Source organism: Rhyacophila brunnea, unplaced genomic scaffold, assembly GCF_057557595.1.
Source record: "Rhyacophila brunnea isolate RB1 unplaced genomic scaffold, BYU_Rbru_1.0 scaffold_2, whole genome shotgun sequence".
NCBI lineage: Eukaryota > Metazoa > Arthropoda > Insecta > Trichoptera > Rhyacophilidae > Rhyacophila > Rhyacophila brunnea.
In genome coordinates this window covers 44,469,647-44,494,965 of record NW_028232859.1, presented here as the reverse complement: position 1 = coordinate 44,494,965, position 25,319 = coordinate 44,469,647, and the positions used below count along the sequence as shown (strand labels likewise).

At 34.0% G+C, this 25,319-nt stretch overlaps 1 protein-coding gene across 1 annotated transcript in view; it reads right to left on the bottom strand.

Annotated features, from left to right (window-relative positions):
• LOC147072374 (uncharacterized) overlaps nucleotides 1–25,319 on the bottom strand; it is a 205,562-nt gene continuing 180,243 nt past the window's right edge. Inside the window, exons 2-16 of the mRNA XM_085946351.1 lie at nucleotides 14,943–15,041; nucleotides 14,771–14,897; nucleotides 12,701–12,920; nucleotides 9,524–11,292; nucleotides 9,103–9,451; nucleotides 8,623–8,973; nucleotides 7,973–8,553; nucleotides 7,099–7,308; nucleotides 5,616–5,783; nucleotides 5,359–5,494; nucleotides 4,469–4,675; nucleotides 3,367–3,501; nucleotides 2,593–2,879; nucleotides 1,560–1,729; nucleotides 1–424 (exon numbers count right to left, since the gene is read on the bottom strand). Of these exons, the coding sequence (XP_085802477.1) occupies nucleotides 80–424; nucleotides 1,560–1,729; nucleotides 2,593–2,879; nucleotides 3,367–3,501; nucleotides 4,469–4,675; nucleotides 5,359–5,494; nucleotides 5,616–5,783; nucleotides 7,099–7,308; nucleotides 7,973–8,553; nucleotides 8,623–8,973; nucleotides 9,103–9,451; nucleotides 9,524–11,292; nucleotides 12,701–12,920; nucleotides 14,771–14,897; nucleotides 14,943–15,041 (5,154 nt within the window). The 3' untranslated portion in view covers nucleotides 1–79. The remainder of the gene's footprint in view (nucleotides 425–1,559; nucleotides 1,730–2,592; nucleotides 2,880–3,366; nucleotides 3,502–4,468; nucleotides 4,676–5,358; nucleotides 5,495–5,615; nucleotides 5,784–7,098; nucleotides 7,309–7,972; nucleotides 8,554–8,622; nucleotides 8,974–9,102; nucleotides 9,452–9,523; nucleotides 11,293–12,700; nucleotides 12,921–14,770; nucleotides 14,898–14,942; nucleotides 15,042–25,319) is intronic.

Below are 25,319 nucleotides of genomic sequence, written 5' to 3'. Positions count from 1 at the left end.
GTAAATGCAATAAATTGAGCACTATAAAATTAATTTGATATGTTTCATCAAAGATATTACGAGGAAATTTCATTTTGGTTCAGTTGCAGTCTTTTTCATCGCTTCCATCAGAGCACTCCATAAAACCGTTGCAGACCCTCGTTGGAGGAAGGCACTCTCCGAGTGGACACCGGTGCCCCCTGCATTTGTTGACGTGGCGGTGAGAGCTCCTGCTTTCTGACACATCCAAATCTATATACGAGGACCTGTTTCCGTTGTGGAGGTTGTCGAAGTGGTCATAGGATCTGTCATCGTAAATCTGCATAGTGGTTTGAATCCAGTTTACGTAGTTGGTGACTTTTGTGTAAACTCCGGGCCGATTCGCTCGAGCGCAACCGTAACCATTGCTCGTTACTCCGTAAAGGTACCATTGATTGTCTTGTTCCTGAAACAAATAGTTTGAGTTGATAAAATTGTTTTTTTAACCGGTTTTATGCCTTCAGCAAGTTATCTCGTTCTATGGGACCGTGATTGACAGGCCGCACATATGAATTTTGCAAGTTATCTCATCCAACTTTAAACTCAAATTACTAGCCACTGTTGATTGATTTGCATAATCTAAAAAAATAAATATACAGTGACATCTGTTTTAATAATTATGAAATACTAAACCAAAAATTATCTGTATTACAGCGATTGTAGTAAGAGCTTCGCTCTACATTTAACGTATCGTTAAAAATCTGCGACCTGTCAGATACTGCCATAGTAATATCGTGAGGCATAGAAAAGTTTAATTAAGGTGAAGCCTTTACTGAGCCGTTTTTAAAGAGGCACCGAGCGGAAAAATACGAAGCTTGCAATTTGAGATTTTTTTTTGATAATTTACAATTTCAACTGTATTAATTAATAAATATGTATCTGAAAACATTAAAAAGAAAACATTTTTTATTTTAAGTCAAAGATAAACTTACAATTGTAAAAAATGTAATAAAATGTGAATTTGTTGAATCGGACCGCATCTTATTACATATATTTTATGGTTATATTTATTATTAAAATTTAGTTTATTAAGTTTTCTAAGCATCGCCTGATAGATTTTTGACTAATTCATAGTTTTAATATTTTTTATATCTATTTTAAAAAACATCGATATTTATAAAAAATATAAATGTGTATAACTTGAAATCCTTTTTATTTATTCATTCTTACTTAAATTATTAATAATTATTATTCTAATTGCAAGCTTCGTATTTTTCCGCTAGGTGCTTCTTTAAAAAAGGCTCAGTAAAGGCTTCACCTTAAGCAAATTTTTCGAATAATCATACACAAGCACTACTAGCACACATTAGTTAAACACCTAAAGGAGTGCAGGTACATAATCATCTCCACTAAGAATAGATTTTTACAGATATTGGTTGTTTTCTATTCGTCCAACCCATTGGATCCATGCTCTGGATCAAACAACATGTAATTTTTGCTAGATGGGGGATCAAACCCAGAGCAATGGCTTCAGAGTTGGGCGCTCAACAAACTAGTTCCACTATGTTTAATAGTTCTGAATAATATAATGGTGTTTCTACCTGACACATCAGAGGTCCACCAGAATCTCCTAAACATGCGTCTCTTCCTCCTCTATCGAAGCCAGCGCAGAACATATCGTCTGTGATGCGGTAAAGTGGCAAAAATAGAGTTCTCTTTCTGCATTCACTCGTTGAAATTACCGGTAGCTCCACCTCTTGTAAAGTATCCGCTGAAAACGAAACAATCAAAATAAAGTTAAATCATTATAATTGCTTTACTGTGATTATAATTTCCACATTAACTACTTGGGTCGAAGATGAGTTGTTTGGTTGATGAACAATTTTTTTCCATTAATGTTATATCTAATGAAATATGGTTGAAAAACTAAACATCGTCCACCATTTTTTAAGATGGCCGTCGTTATACAGTATTTACGATTATTGATTGTTTACGGTTGTCATTACTAGGCACTAGCAATAGATATGTAGAGGTCAATGACTTCGAGCCTTGTCAGCATTATTTCGACAATGTACGAATTAGCAAGTTATTTAAACTATCGCACAATCGTTGTAGCTACAGTCAGCATATTCTACACGCGTGACATTATTCGATGGGATCGAAACGTTCGAAGTTCAACAATGGAGAGGCCATCAGATTTTTTATCAACAATGACTCGCAATTTACCGAATATTCATGCATATAATTAGCAAGTCATAGTTGATGAGTTAGTCAGTCTAAATACCTACTAGTATCAATCATAATCTCCGTCCGGTCAGTAAGCTTCATGTCAGTTGCCCTGCTCAGCATTCGATTCCACCGAGTTCGGACCTCGGAACATTATCATAAGTATTGTAACATAATACTCTTGTAACATACTCTTGTACCAACTGTTTATGCTACAAATAAAACTCGCTTTTGCATCCCTCGGAGCAAACACCACCAAATCTCGACTTCTCATCCCAATTCATCAACCTTAAAAGATATAATATGCAAAGTCTCCTTTATGGTAAATTATTTCCAGATAAGGGGTTATTTTGACATTATGACTGGACTATGTATTGAGAAGTTCAGATATTTTAGTATGTGTCTTACGGAATATTCTGCCAACTTCAAACAGCTGTCCCCATCCCACAACAGTACATCTTCTGCTGTCATCCACTTCAGATCCTGGTGGTGGTAAACAGATGGGTCGAACATAGTCGCTGAAAGCCACAGGACTTGATGTCTTCAGGAGGGCTATGTCATTTATGAAACCGCTGTCAATGTAGCCTGGATGTAGAATGACTGATGATATCGGTTGAAGTTGCTCGTACGGTGATGGGAACGTCGTTCCTCTCCGCAATGCTCCCAACCTGGCAACCCAGAAGTCTTCTTGGGCGCTATAAATAAACAAAAAGAGACTCAGAATAATTTTTAACGAATAATATTAGCCAATCACAGGTTAGCTTACAGATCAACTCGACACGCGACAAATGTCAGATCATTCAAAGAGAATATACATCCGATTAAATATAGAATAAATATTGTTTGTCAGACTTCCACATGGTAACTAGTCTGCTTGACTTTTTTTTAGCTACATAACATTGTTTTTGCGTGTTTTCACAACACAAAACAGCATTTTTTTAGTTTCTCATAGTCTGTATTAGGGTAAATCACACGTTACCAGTTGACCAACAGCTGATGGTAGCTGAAAGTGAGTCATATGAGAAATGCACAAACTGGCATATTAAACAATCTTTAAATTAAAATCGGCTGTGCTCCATACTTGTGTTTACCGGAAACAGTATTATCATATTAATAGGTATTTTATTATGATATAAATTGTATAGATAATAGGTTATGTTAATATTGTAAATGAATCCTTACTGGTAGAAGCAGTGTCCAGCCGAAACGAGCCATCTGTCGGAAATGAGCGTGGCTCCACATTGAAAGTCTCCCTCTTTGTAGAGCGCCGCTTGCCACGGCCACGCGCCTGCTCCAGCATTTCCTCCGCCAACGATCCTGGAATGGCGCGAATGCGGACTAATTTTAAAACTTCATTTTAAATGCTCTAGAACTTGCTGACACCTCACAATCTATTCTATATAGATTGGTACATTATCTCATATTAATTCTTTAATATGATGAGTTACCTACTACATACAAATATTGCCATAACACATCAAAGATACTAAATATAAAAATAATTTTATTGTAATGTATACTTTTGTATCGTAAAGTGGTTGCATAATTTAAATGTAACAGTAGGTACAAAAATTGACAATTTTGTCATATTGTGCCATTAGGCTCTTCCTAATATAATTAACCCGTTTACACGTGCATGGATTTACTGCTGACACTATGTATTATCGCGGCCATAAAAAGAAAGTGTACGTTTAAACATGTATAATCCTGCAGTTGCAAGATTGCATGCATGAATCAAAAAAGTTAGGAAGCTTCTGAATTTTCATGCGACAGTTTAGAATTTTTCGATTTGCGCCTGCGCAGTAGAATGATAATGGTGAACCTGTCAGTAAAAAAACGAATTACGAACGAATTTTCAGGTTAATCGATTTTCACTACCGGTCAAATAGTAATAAAATGACCATATCGCGTCTCGCTCACTCTTGTAGAATGAGATTGGAGAGACAGTCAGGACTTTTACGTGTAAACAGGTATTATCACCATAGTTTAAAATACACAGTGCCACAGTTTGCTGCCAGTAAATCCATGCATGTGTACTCTCAAGTGGAACAAAATTTGAAACTTCTTCAGATTTAGTGTCTGATTTTGTTGAGTTGTTGATGACTGTGTTCCCCCATCAAATATTGTGTTCTGTACCATCAAAGTAACGATTGTAAGACACCGAAATATGGAGAAAAAATGTATTTTATAATCGATGAAATCTTGTATTATCGTATGAATGATTTTCATGAATTTGTTAATACCTGAAGAATATTTTTCAGTTGATATGAATTGATAAATTTACCTGGCTTGCTGAGCAGCAGCTTGTGGTCGGGCTCCGCACTGGAGTTGCGAACAGACAACACGTGCCACGTGCCCGCGGCTGCAACCTGACTTCCGGAACGCTAGACCGCCTCGCCCGCTAGACCCTCGGTTGCCGTAGTGAAGAGAAAAGTATTGATGCTCTTTCTCAGGAGTGTCTTCGATTACCCTGTCTATGTTTTGATAATCCCTGTCAAAATATAACACTTTGTTACATTTTCCATCCAGTGTCATTTTTTTCTTAAATATTTTTCAGTGATTTTTAAAAACTATTCAAAATTTTTATCAATTAATATCTCTCGCACCTTAGCTATAAAGAATGATGTTTTAAAAACCACTAAGACAAATGATTAAATTAGCTGTACTTAAGTCATTTTTCAATTCAGATTCAAAGCAAATTGTAGCAAAAATCACACACGATCGAAGTGCAAAGAAATTTATTTCTCTTAGCTGCATAAAAACATCTAGTTGCTAGCGAAAACTGGTTTTTTATACAATACAATACAACATCATCATCAGAATATTTAGATGAACAAACACAAAACTTTAAACAGCAGTAACATTATAATAAATATATGTATATTATAGGCAAATGTCAAAACATGCCACCATTTTCTTTGAACCTGTCATTTTAAAATGTGCCAACGTACAGAATGTACATTTTTCTATGGCTACCAATTCAACCACACAAAAAACGTATTGGAATTGTTATTAAGTCTTTTTATGCAAAAAATTCATATTATGAATACCTATCTCTAGTTATCTAGTTATCCCAGAATCATTGGTATATTCAAAATATTCAAAATGAATAATTATCAAAAAAATACCTTTTATATTAAAATCATTAGTAAAGTATTAGTGAGTGTTTCTTACACATAAGTCATTGCCCTGCAAACAGCCCTTCCGAGATCAGATATTTGTAGTGAGCTATGAGAACGAGCGATTACTTTGTCAAAGTTTTGAACACAGAGTCTGCCCCATCTTCCTTGCTTTTGAACCATTATGTAACCTGAAAACAAAAAATCATTAGGTAACCATTAATCGAGTCAAAAATATCGGTTTAGAAAAAACAATCGATAATTATTGAGATTTCATGATGAATATAAGCAGATAAAATAATGTCTTCATACCTTCTTTGCTGTAGGGATAAGACTTGGCATCTTCTTGAGACATGGCAACCGTGACGCACTGTCTTTCGTCGTCACCCAGTGGACAATCTTTTTGGCCATCACACACTTTCTGCTTGTCGATACATTGCCGAGAATTGGAGCAGACGTATTGGTCGGGCGTGCACCATTCTGCAAATACAAAATATATCTTTATTTGAGAGACTGTCTTTAGTAATATATGATTATTCACAATGTTTGGTGTGTTCATTATCATTTTACAATTTTTATCTACACGTAATTTACCTATATACTTAATAACTTTTTAAAATTCTACATAATATTAATATAATCGATGCTTTTAAAAGTATGTTAACATGTTAACGACTGCTAAAAGATGTTATTGATATGACACACTAATTTTCACATCAGCAATTTGAAGTCTATAAATGAGGCTACTATTTGCAAACACGGCTCGTTCCAAAATTGTTGAAAAATTAACTTTGAATGATATTTTGTAAAGAAAAATACACTTTACAGAAATTTTTAGACAGTAGCATCAAACCCGGTTTTATTACATACAAAATATCATGACAAAATAATGGAAACTTTCAAATGTGGCTTATTCCATAATATTTAGTTTAAAGATGGCTCATTCCACGTTAGCCAAGAGGAGCTCAGTGTTTGGATCATGTGACTAACATTTTAGCGGTATGTGATTGGATGAATACTTGCATATGCGGATTGATTCAGATTGTTAAGTTGCAGAGCGGTTCAATCCAATTTTCACTTTCAAAGTAGCCTAGCTTAAATGTAAATAGATTCTTTATTGATATTAAAATGAATTAGTTTTCTTTTGTTTTCTGTTTTAAATATACTACACTACAAATTAATGAATTAAAAAATCATACAAATTAGTTTTTTATTGGTCTGCAAAACAGTTTATTGCATTTTGTCGCAAAATATGTTTTTGGGAACGATCTGTGTTTGCAAATAGTAGTCTCAAATGTCGTATTATGTTTGTATTATGTCGTAGATTGTTTATAGAAGTTCATGAACGATTTATTATAGATAAATCAATATCACTGACAGTCCAACTTCAAGTAGGCTGTGATCTGAATAGTATCAAAACTACTAGTAATCTATCACACTTTCCCATTGTCAATCTTAAATTTAAATAATCTTATTATGTATTTGGTTCATGACAGGAAGGTGTTAAAAATTAAACACTTGTCTTCACTATTGCAAAAAAAATATTAATTTTCTAATTAATGCCTCCCTTTAGAAATCGCGATGAAATAATTATGTTGTTTCACAGCTAAACGTACACGTACACTATGATGTGATCAACCAAAATCCATCCTGTGACGATTATGACGGATCGGATTTGCTTGTAATATAGATATTGTCTCTGGGTTATAATAATAAACATTTATTCTAATGTGACCTGGAATAGTGACTAAATTTTCTGTCATTAATAAGTGCTGAACCTAGTGAATATACTAACCGCAATTATTTTCATCAGAGAAATCCCAGCAGTCAAGTACTCCATCACAGATTTTCCTCAACAAGAACTGTGATCTCAAATAATCGGCGCAAGTGCATCCTGTCTCATCTTCTCCGTTGGGGCAATCCAGCAATCGGTTACAGCGAGCGGTTTCCGGTAAACACATCCCGTTCGAACACTTCAGAGTATAATTCTTATTTTGACAGTCATCTAAAATAATTACTTACTCATTATTATTCATATATGAGTGCTTATCATAACTATTATACAGCAGTGATGGTAAACTCTTGAGATGAGTAACCTAGAAATATTTTTTTGTGTGCCATATTGTAATAATTATTACAATTATTATATAATCTTTTATTTTAATCATTTTAAAAATGTGTTAATAGAACTTGGTTAATAGAAACATGGCAATTAACTGTTAAAAGATTCACAAATATGAATAAGCAATACAGAGAAAACATACTTTCTCATTATTAATTTGAATTAAAATTAAAAGCCGATATACTTACTGGATTATTTTTTAGGTTAGGTTAGGTTTTCATTCTTGAATTCATGAATTTTGCCAAAATGGAAAATAGAAATGACTGTATAGGATACGGTCATCTCTTTTCGATAAGAAAGCTCATGGCGAACTGTGCTATGGTGAAATGTAATACGTACAATTATTTACATGTAACCAACATATTTTGGGATACACTGTGACCATTTTTAAATATCCCTTCGATCTTTGTGACAAAGGTCTGCTATCACAGCATAGCTATTTATGTATTACTAGTTTTTCACAGCCATGTCTCGGTTTTATTACAATATTATTATTATGAACCGGTACCTAATTAAGATATTCTGATAGTGGTTTGGGAATGCTTACCTGATTCTATTGTTTGCGGTGAATTGTCATAATTAATTTTTGATGTTGAGTCATCATAGTATTTATTGGGCTTTTTTTCATCGTCTTTGAAGTTTCCTGGTATCTTATTAAATGTTTTCGTGAGAATTTTGAAACCTGCATTGTTCACCGTGTAGCTCGATGACACAGCCTTTGTCGATATTACAGTTTCGTCCGGGACTTTTTCATCTCCAAAAAAAGTATTGTTGTGAGAGTCGGTTATTGTCGCTATGTTAGCCAAGTGTTTTAATTTCTCTGCATCCAATTCGAATTGCGTACCGTTCATCGGCGGTCTTTTTGTTGTCAATGACATATTTTTTATAATGTCTAAAACTTCTTCGTCTGACAGCATGTTGTTTGTCTTGTTCTCTTTGGCGCTGGCGGATGAGCTGACGCTGCTTTCAACGTGAACCTTAATACGGATATCATCACCAGTGAAATTTTGCTCAATCTGGTCGATTGGACTATCAGTTTTGTCACTGATATTGCTTGAGCTTTGAGCAAAATCACTGGTGGCATTAACTAAAAAATGATTCGACTGAGTTTTATTTATAAAGTTAAGACTGTCATTTAAAAGTTTAAATGGTTGTTCGTTTGCGATTGGTGCTACAAAATCAGGAGCAGCAGTCGACAGATCACCGGAATGATTGTCAAAATCTCTCAACAATGATTTAACCTTTTCTGTCAACTCTATAGCTTGGGTTGACGGATGTGTCAGAAAAAACTCAGTTGCTGTTGGCAAAACATAGGTTATACCAGGCTCCAAATCATCATCTGATCTATCAATATTTTCTGATTCATTGATATCTTCTGACGGATGTGTTTTTGGTAATCTAAATTTTTCATTAATATCTATTTTTTTCATCTGATCACGGTTGTAATTTCTTGTCTGTCCATACTGATTATTGACAACAGTTAGAGGCATTACGATATCGTTGGTAATTGTTTTATTTTCAACTGTATTACTAATGGAAGCATTTTCACTTGGTTTATTTTTATTGACACTTGAATAACTGATTGATGTGACAATATCTGTTTTTATAGATGTCGTCGGATAGATCGGTATAGTTTCTGTAGTGATGGCACTAATTTGATTTTCTAAAAAAGCCAACGATTGGTTCTTTTTATCTGATGTCGTATTGAGTAGTATAGACATCAGTTTGTCGGAATGTAAATTATTTATGAAGCTCTTGACTTCACTTAGAAATGGGAAACGTTTGGTTTCAGCAAAACTTCTGTCTTCTCCAACATTTGGTGGAACCTTTGGCCTGGGTCGGAGAGGACGTCCGATACCAGAATTAGACTTCACCGGTAATGTAGGTAGAGCAGTTGTCGAACTTGTTTTCGCATCAAGAATAGGTTTCATGAGCATTTCTTGAATGGAGACATCCGGCACTGCTTCAATTGATCCGTGCCCATAGAAGGAACCCGGCTCTTCTGATTGATCAGGCTTTACTGATACTTTACTCGGTAAAACATTTTCTTTTGCTAATTCTGCTCCATCGACTCTTTCAATTGTTGCTTTATTCATACTCGGCAATTGCTTAAAAGGAGGAGGATCACTCAGTGTCGATGCTAACTTGTCAAATATACTTGAAATGTTTTTTAGAATATTTGACTGGTGTGAGGTATTTGATCCGTTAACCAAAGGTAGTTCTTCATTTCTTGTTATAACTGCCTGTAACGTCTCATTAAAAGATTTGTTTGGATATTTTTTCAAATGAGACTGTTCGTTGTGAGTTCCATTGATGAATTCCCACATCATTTGATTTGTAAAGAGTGTCGGTTCTTCATGTTTCTTAGTAGGGGGTACTTCTGATCCAGGCACAGTTTCTACTTTTACATATTCTGTTGAACTTGATTCAGTTTTATTTTCTTCTTGAGACATATTCTTTGAATCACTGCCAACTGAAGTGTTGTGCTTTTTAATGATAACTCCACCATTTAAATTGATGTATTCAGTATTATCGGAATTGCCGTAAGGTTCAACATTTATGGCGACTGTGGACAGTCTGTCTTTTGGTGTAATATAGGAAGATCCATTAGGTTTATTTGATTCGCTGACAGCATCAGAAAAGAAACTTTCATAACTGGTTTCCACCGCTTTAGTTGTAGTTTCAGCATCTTCGTGTGGCATGACTGATAATAATTTATTGACTGGGATAGGGTGAGGTTTTGGATAACTTGACCCAAGTGTCTCTGTTTCCTTAAAGGTAGATGAAAAGGCTGGATCAGTGAAACTTGTATAAACTGGTTCAGGAGGATATTCTGTATATGCTGGCCAAATGTTCTGAGACTTGTAGTCAGCAGTGTTAAGGAACTTTTCTTGGAATTTTTTATACGCATTCTCTGTTGTATTGGATACATCAAAGTTATTAATTGATGATCCATCCGGATTTAAAACTCCATCATAAGATGTTATATCGTCAATGAGTTCCACTTCACCATTTCTTTCTTGAACCTCAGCCTCTGAATCCAGTAGCGAGCTAAATGGTTCATCATTTTCTTTATCTGTGCTAAAAGCTTCTCCGGGTCGTATGGGACGCCACGGTTCTTGATCGACATAACTTGGTACAGCAAAAAGTGTGTCTAGTTTTGGAATATCCGAAACAATATCTTTAATGATAACAGGTTTTTCTGTTGTTGTGGTTGTCACTTTTTTAATATAAGGTACAGTTGTTCCTGTTGTTCGTGGTGTTACAGCGTGCGTTGAAGATTTTGGTGTGTCAGTTGAAGAAAGAACTCTGTTGTTGGTGACGAAACTTTTTATTGTTGATGAGTATGTTTTCCTATAATTTGTGGTTTGCTGTCGTGTTGATTTGGTTGGGATTTCTGTTGGGGTTTCTTTAGTAGTCGTAGGTCGTGGAGTAATTTTAGTAGTTTCTTTGTTTATTGGTTCTGTTTTCTTTTTGTTTTCTGTAATATCGGCCTCAGTTTTAGTAATTTGAAACGATCCTTGTATCACTGGCAGCTCATCAAGATTTATTTCTGGTTCGTCATTGGCAACTGTAGGTTTCGGTTTATTGAATCCTGTTTGGTTGTTTTGGGTGATAGCTGTTTTTCTTATTACTCCCATCCGTGTCTGGAGAACTTTTTCTTTGGTATTCTGCGGAGAAACCTGTAGAGGAGCTTTGCTTTCTGTCTGTGTCCCCTTCATTGAATCTGCCCTATACGTGTGGTCGGCATCTCTCTTGATTGATATTGATGCAGGGTCTACATTCATTTGACGTAACGCTGAGTTTTTCATCATAGAATTTTCTACTAGTGTGTTTCTGATGAGTTCTTCAAGATTCGTGATTGTGCTGAAAATAAAATGTTTCAATCAGTACCTATTTTATTGGGAAATTGTCGGATATATCTCCACTTGAGTCATCTATTATAATGAAAATTGAAAATAAATGCATTATATTATATACCTACCTACTTTAATAAAAATGTCTTAAACAAATCATCGAGGAATCTGAGAAGTTTTTAATGTTACTAAGTTAATGAAGTATCTGAAAATTATCACCGATTATAGTAAATATTATAGCACAGGGACAACTGGACGCCAAGACAAGTGGGCGCCGCGCTGTCGGATAAAATAACGTTCATTAATTAAATTAAAAATACGTTCGTTACGATTTGATGCAGAGAGTAAACGAGTTTAATTCATTTTACTCTTAACATAATGTTTTTTTACTGCGGATTGAGAATTAATATGCGTGACATTCATATAATAATTACAAGATAAAAAGATTTTTTATATACCACGTTTTTAAATTTTCTGTTGAATCATATGAACTTGATAATAATTATTCTATGTATTAATAAAAACCTTTTATTGTACTTGATAGAAATACTGAATAAATATTATACAATACAGAAATATCATTTTGACATTTCATATTGATTTCCATAGTAACGCACGTATATATTAATAATTTAGTTGCTAGGACCCCCTTCGCAATCAATAATTGTGAGTAGTAAATATTACTTTAAACGATTTTTTTCCGAAACATGCAAAACAGAATTAACTGAAAATGAATTCAATTCTGCTTAAAGATGGCCAAAAGTATTAAAAGAATGCATTGTCGCCGTGTTCTGATATATTCTAAAAGTTTCAAATGTCTAGATAGTCGGGATGTTAGTTAAAAATCTTGACTGCGCAAGTAAAAATGCACAATGAAAATTTGTACTGCACAAGAAAAAATCTGTACCGGACAAGCATAAATACGATCTAATAAAAACGTGGTAAAAATAAAAGAACTCTCTTCTCGTTGGAAGATAAACATATCCACAATTAAATCATTATTTACGTGTGCATATTTAAATTCTCACAAAGTATTGAATGATATAACAATATATAAGTATTAAATATATATTTGAAAATACCTATAATTATTCACGAACGTCTATCTATTTTCGAATTTCATTCGATTACGTAGCGCCCAGTTGTCCCGGTGCCGATTCGTCCAAGACCCAATATTATGTAGGTATGTGAAAATTATTGTATTCATAAATTCACACACATGGGGTAGGTAGTGTAAATTTATGTGACAAGGCATTTTTTTCAAGATGGCGTGTGGTCTAGAATTTGTTTTTATCATGAATGCAGAAAATTCAGCGTGGCAGTAGTTTCTTTTATTGATCACTACACAGAAAAACCGAATGTCTTGTAAAGTTTGTTGACACATTCACTAGTATTTAAAATTTAAACAATATCCTTACTTTGGAACCTTTCTCCTGTCGAGGTATATTCTGAAGAAAGCAAGAAGTCTATCAGCGTCGATGGTGTGAACGTCGAGGGCGGCGATGGCTGGCGCGACAGGTCCAGCCGCGTAGGCTCTCCGAAGAGCTTGCGTGAGTCGGGCGGCTCCTGGCGCACCGGCTCCCAGCCCTACTCCAACTCCTCTCCGGACCCTTAGACGACCCTCGAATGCGATAATGGCTGAAAAAGAAGATTTTTAATTTATTCATATTGTCTATACCTAATGCATAATATACTTATATCAGTAGCGAAGGGTGAAGGGGAGGTATGCTCTTAAAATCCGCCATAAATAATAGTACACATTAAACTTTATTAGTCATAAGTATTTATTTTGTTTTTATTGAACTGATACTACAATTTATAGATGGTGTTGGTTAGTTTTTAAAAATCAATTAAACCCTGCCTAAACCAAACCATAATAGTTTTAGTATATTTTGGGCAATACGATAAAATTGTGCACACTTTTTCATTCACACTTATTTGTTTTCGTTGGATTATATTACACATATTGTTGGTTCACTTTATTTAAATTCTAAGCCAAACTATAATACATCAAAAATATTCTATACCTATAATCTATAAAATAATATCCAATGTTATGTATGATTTAATTGATCAATTTTAGATATTTTATAGATGGACGAATATTTTTTGACTATTATATTGTATTATGACTTGGTTTTGCAGGGTTTAATAGAATTTTAAAAACTAACCAACACCATCTGTAAATTGTACTGACAAAGTTTAGTGTGCACTATTTATGGCGGATCTCAACAGCCTACCTCTACCTTTCGCCACTGATATATATATATATATATATATATATATATATATATTTATAACTACCTACTACTTATCAGTGTATTTAACGTATGGATCAGAATGCTGGGCAGAATGAGAAAACAATTATATAAGTATTTAATTTTAATGTCAAAAAATGCATTTGGAGGTCGACTTGAATGATAAGGAGCTGTATACATTACACAGATGAAAAATCGAAAAAATGACATGACGTACCAACTTACTAAGTATGTAACTAACTGTCCATCCGCTTTAATTAACGTAAATGTACGACCTACTAAAAATAACTTGATCCGTAAAAAGCTATTAAATATACTTTAATATGAAAATAATTAGATATGTCCGGGGAATCTAAAAATAAAGTGTACCGTTTACACGTGCATGGATTTACTGTTGATAGTGGGTATTATCGGGGCCATTACAAGAAAATGTAAGGGTAAACATGTATCCTTCAGTTGCAAGCTTGCATGCATGAATCAAAAAAGTTTGGAAACTTCTGAATTTTCATGCTGTAGTAGGGATTTTTTCGATCCGCGCCTGCGCAGTAGAACGATAGTGGCGAATCTGCCGGTAAAAAAAACGAACTATACTCATTTTGAGGTTAACCGATTTTCACTACCTGTCAAATAGTACCATAACATGACAACATCGCGCCTCGCTTACTCTTGAAGAATGAGATTGGAGAGACAGTCAGCACTTTTACGTGTAAACAGTTATTGTCATGATAGTTTAAAATACGCACTATTGCTGCCAGTAAATCCATACACGTGTACAGGCGCTATTACACTAAGCTAATTCCGAGATGCATGTTATAATACAGTTCGAAAGATCTAAAAAAGGTTAATTTTTCAGCAAATTATCGTTAATCGTATTCACCGGAAGACATAAAAAACATTTATCAAATCTCACAAATTCTCGAGGAACCCGAACAAAATCTCATTATCTCTCGAGTAACAATAATCTCGAAATTTCTCGAGATGTAGCGGTTTCGCATTTATAGCAAAAAGAGAAAACTTTAAAAATTATTATATTGGTTTCGCGAAAATTTCATTTGATCTATAAAAAATACAACATACGCCATTTATGTATTCTTCCTCGAACAATGAATAATAGTAGCATGATTATTAGTTATAAGGCATGTTCAATGAATTAGAGATGATTAGATTAATTACAGTCTGTATACAGTGGACTCATATTGTAACGTAATTGATATTATGAGAAATACTCACGTTCTGCTGTATCCGTTCTAAAAGCACCCATATAGAGCGCTAGTCCCGCTGCAGCCAAAACTGCGAGGAGTGCCAGGAGAGCTGCTGCAACGAGGAGTGCGGAGCAAGGCCTCGTCCGCGATGGTTTCTGAGGGATGAAAGTGGGCAGTGGCGGCGGGTAAGGGGGTCTGACTCGCGGGGGAGGACTCCCCCATGAAGGCCACTCGCCGCTGCCACTGCTCCCACCGCGCGAGTATCCCACCGAGTGGGCGGCTGTGAATCCATAGTCGCTCTGTGAATAAAAGAAAAATAAATTATTATTAAGACGTAGGTACTAATAATTTACTGTTGATCGCGATTATTGGCACTATGGATAGATTTTCAAGATTATTAAAAAAAAAGTCTGTGCAGTGGCGTGTAGTAGCTCACAGATGCTGTAGATATGGAGTATCTGCAAAATTAATCGGTAAAGTACTATATTTTGTAGGTATTTATTGTGTAATTGTATGGCAAATCACATTTAACCTTACTTACAGCATTCATACTTATTTTTAAATACTAATAATAGCGGTTTATCGCACAGGAAAACAATTCACAAGAGCGCCTCCAAACCTGACTGCGCCACAGACCTCCACGTACCTAACACCACCACTTTTTTAGAGTTTAAAAGTTTCATGAAAATGCTCTACTCTCAGTAGATGGTGTGTATGTCAATTTAAAGAAGTTTGGTTTATTGGTCTGTTTAAATGTCGCTGAGTAAGTATGTGAATGTGTAAGTGTAGATACCTAACGAATTTTCAGATAATTTGAAACTAAAAATGAAAAGAGAGAGCATTAACACGTCTGCTTAAAGGCGGCGGCCGAGGGACGTCACTGGTTGTAGTATATTTTAAAATAATATAAAATTATTATGTATATTTCTGAGACTTCGAGGAATGTAAAAACCTACTAAAAATAATTGATTTTACCTACCTAAAATAGCAAAAACCTCCACAATGATTATTGTTATTTATGGTTATTACACTATTGTTTTGTCTATTGACTATAAAAGAGCGCGCCAAAGTTATGAAAAAATAGTCTATCTGTACAAATCTGTGTATCTGTGCAAATCGATGACCGTTTTATGGTACGTTGTTATTCCTATGATGGCTAGTTAAGGCAATTAGTGAGAGCGATATCTTCAATCTCAGTATGATTAGATTCCCGAGTGGAAACATTGGTAATTTTTTCCATCATGTCGTGGAATTTGATGGAACTTGCGGACCGCAGCGTTCGCGTTGACCGTGAAGATGCAACGGCACATCGCGTTGTTATTATTTATACAAGGAAGAAGAGGAATAACTTACCACATCGCCTGAAATATTATGCAAATTCTGCATGCTTGAACTTTATTAGAGGAAGCGATATAATAGTGATCACTGATGAGACTGTTAACATTATGCTAAAATCGTGCCATTACAGATTTACTCGTTCTGTATAATTATGATGTATAATTTTATCAGTGCCTGCGATGGACGAATGGCAAAATATCCAATTCCGAATCCCCTGTTTAATAATTTCACATTTATTTAGATCCGTAGCATGCGAGAAATTAATAACAAATTCCCGTTAAAAACCTTTTAGAAAACCTCTTTAGAAGGCATTGGCGAAAGGTGACGGTAGTCTATGGAAATTCGACATTCGAATTAAGAATACAAATTTTAAAATGTATTGGTTTGCTTTAGGCAGTGTTTAATTAAATCTAACCTAACCTAACCTAACCACTACTGATATACAAATTGTATTCTTAGCAGCGTTGCCACACGTTCCGATTTTTGCGGGACGTCCCGCTTTTTAAGCAATAATAGATTGTCCTGTGCGGGACAGCTAAATTGGCGATTACCTATTCAACAAAATACAAATAAGACGTTTAAGTTAAGAACGCATGAAGTATTTTCAAGCTAATTTCATTTATTGGAAGGATACCAACGTCTAATTGCTTTACTGAACAGGTATTTTCTCAAATGAATTTAAAATGGTCGGATGAAAATAGATATTCTATTGAGTTCATAAAATCAGAATCACTTGTTCAATTCAACATAATATACTCGTTTGCTGAATTTTACCAATATATTAAGAAACAGAAATAAACTCTTGAGGAAGTAAAATTTTCAGTTAAGTAGCTACAAATAGGCGAGTGTCATGAAAAAATATTGTTTAATATTATTATTTTGATAGTTAAATAGTTTTGTACGAGGGTGGGTCAATAAGTCCTTAGAAAAACCGACAGGTGGCGCGACTAGTACTGTAAGCGGTTTGTTTTCATGCAGCGGCACTACCGATTCAGTATGCTGCGAAGTTTCAATCAGATTGGTCGGGTTGTTGTTTTTTATTTTCGTACATTTAAAAAAAAAATTTGCTTGTTTACAAAAATGGAGAAAATTGAGTTTAGAGCTGTTATTAAACATTTTAATATAAAAGGGTTAACAGCAAAGGAAATAAAAAATGAGTTGGATTTAGTTCACGGCATATCTGCTCCTTCACTTGCAACTATTTATAACTGGTTAAATGAATTTAAACGTGGTCGTACATCAACAAAGGATGAACCACGCTCAGGACGTCCTGTAGAGGTGACTACACCAGAAATGATCAATAAAATCCACGATATGGTGTTAAGTGACCGAAGATTAAAGTTGAGTGAGATAATTGAGGTTACAGGGATCTCAAAAGGTAGCGTCATTTCTATTTTACATGACAAATTGGGCATGAAAAAAGTTTCTGCAAGATGGGTGCCGCGTTTGCTCACAGTCGACAATAAACGCAATAGGGTGGTGGCCTCTAAAGCCCTGTTGTCGCTCATGCAACGCAATCCGGATGAATTTTTTCGTCGCTTTGTGACTGTAGATGAAACATGGATACACCACTATACTCCCGAGACGAAAGAACAGTCAAAGCAGTGGATTGCGAAAGGCGAACCATGTCCAAAGAAGGCGAAAACCGTAAAATCAGCTGGTAAGGTTATGGCTACTGTATTTTGGGATGCACATGGAATTATTTTCGTTGACTATTTGGAAAAAGGAAAAACAATAACAGGGGATTATTATGCATCTTTATTGGACCAGCTAAAAAACGAAATTGAAGAAAAACGGCCTCATTTAAACAGGAAAAAAATCCTCTTTCATCAGGACAATGCCCGTGTTCACACATGTTTACGATCAATGGCTAAAATTGAAGAATTGAAGTTCGAATTGGTCGACCACCCACCGTATTCGCCAGATTTAGCCCCCAGTGACTTTTTCCTTTTCCCAAACTTAAAAAAATGGCTAAGTGGACAACGTTTTTTTTTCAACTGAAGAAGTCATCGATCGGAAAAATGCTTATTTTGAGGACCTTCCGAAAACTTATTTTTCTGACGGTTTAAAAAAAATTGAGAAACGTCTAACCAAGTGTATTGAGCTCCAAGGAGATTATGTTGAGAAATAAAAAAAAAATACAAAAATAAAAACTGTTTTAATGCTTTTTTCCAAGGAATTATTGACCCACCCTCGTAGTTTGTGTTGTGTTATTTATGATTGATATTATAGAAATAAACATTATAAATATTGAACTATGCGTTTTTTAGGTTTTCCCGATTTTTGCTCCTAAATCCAGATTTTTTTATTGCACCCGGTAAAAATTCCGATTTGGTAAAATAATTATCTGGCAACGCTGATAAACCTAAGTTCAGTGAAAACAATTAATAAGTATGACTGTCAAAGTTCAGTGTGCAGTGTGGACGTCGAATCGTCACATACTACCTTCACGTTTCGCAAATGCATCCTAGAGGTTTCTTAAAAGACTTTTAACGAGAAATTGTTATTAATTTTTTTCATGTCATGGATCCAAACAAATATAAAATTTACATTACTCATTCATAGCTACTACCTCCACCCTTTAAAAATGTAGGTATGTAGCTATGACCCACATGCTATTGTAGAGCCAATAATGATGATGCGGATTCTATTTTCTATAGTAGAGTAGTGGAGAGTAGGGATTCCAATACCGGGATCCTGAACTATTTTCGATACCTATGAATCCCGGGATCGGTAAACATAATTCCGAAACTTATGGGATTGATTTTTTCAAACAATTTTTTGTAAAATAAAATAAAAACAAAAATATAGCAGAAAAAGTACTTTTAATAACAAATAACTAGATTAGAAATAAACCGAGTTTGAATGAAGTTTGATTTATTAGGAGTGTAGATCCATTTTTTTTAAATGTCTAGAGATATATTATATTATTATTGTTAAATTGTTAGTAGGTTTATTGTTTAATTCTTCTTATAGGTAGTGCTCTCTTTTAGAGAAGGTCGGTGACTAAATAATTGCAGTACGTCTTTCTGTCCTGTAATTCTGTATTTCTAGAAACGTATACGAATAGTAAACATTACGTTGATCAAAACCTAAATAATCTCATTTAGTTGGGTCTTAGGATCACTCAGATCACTCGCTTTAGATCACACATTACAGGAAACAGATAAATGCATAGTATATGTAAGACCACGGTACGAAAAAGAATCATCAACACATTTTTTATGTCATCTGTCGATTTTTTGTTTTAATTTTTTTTAATTCGGCATTGTGTGTAGTGCGGAGCCTTGAAATCTGAAGACAATGACTAAATTTTGGTAACAATTTACTTAAAATAAGTGGCATCAAAAATGCCTCATCGCCGAAACACAAATAAAATAATATTTTTACTGCTTGGATTGTTCACTTCCGTCTCTGTTATGTGGTTTTAAATTAACGCATTTCATTAATGGGATTCAGTTAAACAATGTAGGTATATAATATATATGCAGTGATTGACTACACTATAAGTTTTTAATATCATTTATACTTATTTAAAAACATCTAATAATAAATAAAAGGCTAAAATAAATGACAACTTGATTAAATAGTACAATAAATGGGTTAAAAATTAACATCAATAAAACGAAATTATTATTACCAGTACAAAACATAAGGTTTGTAATTATGAGTACACCGAACCAATAATTGAAAGCGCTTGTAGAGGTTTTATCCAACTCTATAACTGTCACGCCATTGTCTATGCTCATGTTTGGGGCATAGACAGCGGCGAAGCGGAAATAAGAATCTGACAGTTGTCTAGAGACCTCTTTCCTGTGTAGAGGTAATAAGGACGCTCCAGTCCTTGGCTGAATTATCAAGTTAAAAGATTCATGTTAAACCTTAGCGATATAATATAATTTAACACCATGTAATACCAAACAAGTTAATGTGTGCCATAATATAAAAGTTATAAAACACCAGCTCGTGTATTATTCAACTCTGCCCGAACACTTGTCATACACACGACTCACGAGCAACCTATCAGATATCAAACGAATAACGGGTGTAGTTGGTACAAAGTAAGTATCGACTACATACTTTATACGCGACACAATATAAATAATTAGCAATGAGAAATGGGGATAGTCTCAAGAAAAAAAAAAACAAAAATTATTCAGATAGCAAAATGATACGTCTCCTTAGTAAACTATACGTCAACCTCGAACTGAATTGCGTATGGTTTGCTGCTATGTCCTACCATTACTTTTCTATGGCATGCATACATGAACGTTAAATGAGGAAATATCACGGAGAATTGAAGCCCTCGAGATGTGGCTGTATAGACGTATCCTCAAAGTTCATTGGGGTTAGAGAGAGAGATACAAACATTGATGTCCTAGAATGAATGGGAAAATACCAAGAAGGTTTTGCGTATTATACAAGAAAACTACAGTATAATAGCCACATAACGACGCATAATTTTGTGGTTTAAGAATCTCCTTGAGTGTTACGATACAGCAAACATTCCCCTGGTGGTGGGCACGAAAATAAAAAAATTACATACTTAGTACCCGAAATGATGTAAAAATAACAACCATTTTCTAAATTAATTATCTATAATACTGTAAACCTGTCAAGGGAACGATTTTAAACTTTATAATTTTATTTAATTATGTTATAATCTGTTTATTTATTATTAAAAACAAATTGAATTGTATAGTTTTATAAATCAGCTGAATTTTACCTATTTTTCTTAAGACTTCAGTTGAGGCATGGTCTAAAAAGATCGTGGCTAGGCGATGCGCGGATTGTGCAAATGACGCGTGCCGAATGAAATATAATTTGTCATAAAAATCCAACATACGTCCATTTAATGTTATGTTTATTGTTATATTACTAATAATAATAGTATATTCATTGACATGTTTTCTTTTTTAAGTACATACGTAAAGTTTTTTAGTCATCTTTACACGATTTAAGAATATTTTCATCCGACGCCATGACAAAACAAATGGACGTGCGGACACCTCTACGGTCGGTCTCCGATTGGCGACTAGTGAGAAATTTCGACGCACCTACTCTTGACAATTATTTGCCGTTTCACTGAAGTACGCTCTTAAATAATTAAATAACTTTTTAAATTTAGAAGTTATATTACTTACCTAATCTAAAAACAAGACTTACCTACCTACTTTTCCCCGGTTGATACAAGCTATGTCGATGAAATTCAATCTTCTTTTCTTTTGACCATGTCCGATCCTAATTGGATAATATTATGGGCGTCCACAGGGTTGGGTCCACAGATTTTTGTTTATACGAGAAATGGATGTTAGGCACTTGCTCAACCTATTAGGTCCAATACTCCAAACACAAATTAAAAAAAATAATATGTGTATTTACCAGACCCAGAATTCGAACCTGGGATACACGACATTATAAGCCGATGCGTAAGCCGCTCGGCCATTGTGGGCGTAAATATACCTAATCTAATTTTTTTATCCAATATTATTAATATAACAAAATGTCATTTTTAAAAATAACACCCAATATCACCAAATTTTTAATACCTTGAATTTTAAGATAATTCTAACATAAAAGATAGAAACCTAATGTTATTTTTTATTTCGGTTATATCTATCATAACGACTGACATATTATTTATTGTTACTTAATTTTTCCCACATAAGCGGAAGCCATTATAGAAGAAATATTTTTAGTTTTATTATAAATTAAGTGCAACTATTATGAGTTACTGGTTCAGTATAACTGTATATAGTGTCCTTCCACTAATCGCTTTTGAAATATATCTGTAGATTAAGATTAACATGGATTGTACTAATATACCACCTGTAAATAGTTGTAAAATAATTATACTATCATATATCACAGGCCAATTTCGCACAACATGACGTATATATACTTGAAAATACATAATGTGTAATAGGACTAGTTTAGTATTGGTAATATAATAATTAATTCTGATACTATTAGACTGCCGGTATGAAACTAACAATATGCACTTAGACATTGCATCCATTATCCGTCAAGCAAGGCAATATTCAGTAAGTTATTAAATTTAATATTACTTTTATATGTTACGCCGAATGTGCGAAATTGACTATTACATGAAATGAGCAAAATTTTGGCTAATTCATGTAATAGTCAAGCCCGTTGCCTTATTCATGAATTAGGTAAATTAACTGCCGAGTGCTTGAATTCGCCAGGGTATGGAATTCTTAAACTGTCAACATGACGGTAGAAAAGGTAAATTTAATACGGATGGTTTTGTTAGTTATAATTGGACATAATATAATATTATTATTATTAGGTTAGGTTTTGTAATTCTGAATTCAATTGAATGTCCATTTTGAGGTTAGCTAATAAGTTTAGTGTCAACAAACTATCAAATCATACTATCACAGACAAACAATCGAGCATTGCACGATTGATACCCAAGCACGAATCAAATCGCGAAAATACCTTTTAATAAAATTCTTCCGTTATCATATTATAGTTCTAGATTTTTTTGGGCATAGTAAATGAATATTTCGATTCGGCAGATATTTTGCCTAATTCATGAATAAGGCAACGGGCTTGCATTTTTCATGATTTAGGCAAAATTTTGCCCATTTCATGTAATAGTCAATTTCGCACATTCGGCGTAACATATAGGTACATAAGATTTAAGAATGTAAGATTCTTATTTTTGGAAATACATACTTAATTATGTCATTTTGAAAAACCTCATAAATAAACCATAGAAAAAAGTTGGACCGACATTCGAACTCACGTTTATCACTATTCGGATGAATGCTCTTATCCTTGAGCCTATCGATCCATCTATGTATATAGTGTTTCAAATTATACACTCACCCGCACAGTGAAAGATCTGAGTTCGAATCACACTCAGGAAGAATATGAGAAAAATCGTTGTAAGGGGGTTCTAAACGGTCCTCCGCGTATTTAAAACCGCCACTGAGTGGATATTTTGTAATTGATTACTGATGATAAATGTCACTGTATATACTGGGCAGTGGGCAGTGACGTCCCAAGGAAAAATGCCGCCCTTAGGAACACTTAGAATGCCGTACCCTTTTATTTTTAGTTTCAAATTGTATGCAAAAAATACTTTTACATTTTCATCTATCCATCTTAAATAGATAAACGTAAACGAAAATCTTTAAAAACTTGACATACACAAAGTATTTGCACTAAATCTACTCTGAAATAGCGGTGGCTTTAGGAACGTAGATGATGTATGAGGCGCTGACAAGTTTGAAGGCCACTTCATGATTGTTTAAAGCTGTGGTGTCGGTAGTTTCTAACAAAGATACCGTATTCTATGCTTTATCGAAAACCGCCATAAATTTCAAAATATGTGATGAACTCAATAGTTGTTCCTTCATTTGCCGCCCCATAGCAATGTATGACCTGCCCACCCACACGTGACGTCACAGATAGTATACAACGATTACAGTAATGAGTTTTATGACATCTTATATTAAAAATAAACACCTCTATGTTACAACCTTGTGAAGTGTTCATAAAGAATATTCTTATCAATAACAGAATATTATTTTTAATTCTGATATCCATTTTCGTTTTGAGCATCCATCAAAGTTGACATGTGTGTTGAAAGATTGCCGTATAGGGGTTACACATTGATGAATTGAAATGACTCCATCATCACGATGCATTTAAGACCATTTAAAACAACAACGATGATCTGGCGATTTCCGCACTTTAATAAATTACAACAAATTATTATATTACACGCCTGTAAAAATGTCCAATTTAATTTATTATTTTAAATATAAAAAAAATATTTCTTCTGTGGAAATGTATTGTATATTTAGGTACCTAAGTATATGTTTTTTGAAGTCACGAATATCAATAAAAGATGTCTATTGAACAGGGTTCACGGTATTTAAGTACTTTTGTTTGTTTTTTTTGTGTATATTAAATTATATTATATATATTATATTATATATTTTATATATTTTTATCCATGTATCAGTGTGAACAAGATTGCAAACAACTTATTCCAGGATTCAGCAAGGAATATTCTTCCTTTATTAATATGTAAAATATAACCGTACAAATCGTCGCGACTGTGCACCTCCTGAGAATGAATCGCTGCAAAACATTGCAAACTTCTGGATAGGTGAGTTAAATCAAGGTAGGTGTACTATGAATGAAAACAGCATTCGCCTTGTACGATGGTAATGAAAAATGAATATTAAACGTACTTTTAAAATTTCTGTTGTTGCATTAGGCAGCTAACAGAATAGGGTTTTTTATTGGTCCATATTACAGTGATACGCAACATTTATCTTCACAAAAAGCCAAATTTAATACCAAAACTTTGTATTTATATAAATATATTTTTCTCATAATTAATTATTATCCAAACGGAGTATTCTACAAAAAAACAGATGTCTCTCCCGCTAAAATCATAACAAGAGCCTTTTTTAATATTTTCCTAAAAACAAAATTCCTGTCCGAAAACGGATTTAGTCAAGAAAAACTTTCCTATGCATATTACGTATAAAAATAATTCGCGAATCGAGCCACTCAATTTGTTTCGTTTCCTACCGAACATATACATTTTTGTAATTCTATGTATAGTTTCAAAAGTATAGTACACCCAAGAAAAAAATATATATAGGTATATATAGTTACTACGGAAATGCAAAAACATAGTATTATGGCAGGACTAAAATTATAGTACCAATAGATTAATTATCTTACGGTATATAATAGTGATAGTAATAGTAAGGAAGTAAATATTTTTTTAGCATCCCTATAAGCGAAAACCACCGCGTGCCATCCCCGACGTACATCAGGCAATCTGTCGTAATCGGAGAAAATGTAACCATAGTCTGAATAACAAACAACTTATCACAACACAATATGTTTTATTTAGTTACAAGTATACGATGCAGTATGTTCTTATTCGGACAATTCAATTAAAATATATTTAATTTCCAGGAATCATGCCACCCGCGGGCCGTAGGTTACTCATCTCTGACATACATGATTATGATGAGAGTATGAATATGCATGGCATGCTTTTCAGTTTAGTTCATTTATACGTTTTGCATAATATGTTACGGTAATTATTAATAACGTGACGTGCCCAGCTTTGGGGTACAATGATCTGATAGTCAAATTTCTTTGATTGATTTAACAATACCTAACAAACGATATTACTTCGCAAGACTTCATCTTCCTGATTCATAATATTGAAGTTCAAT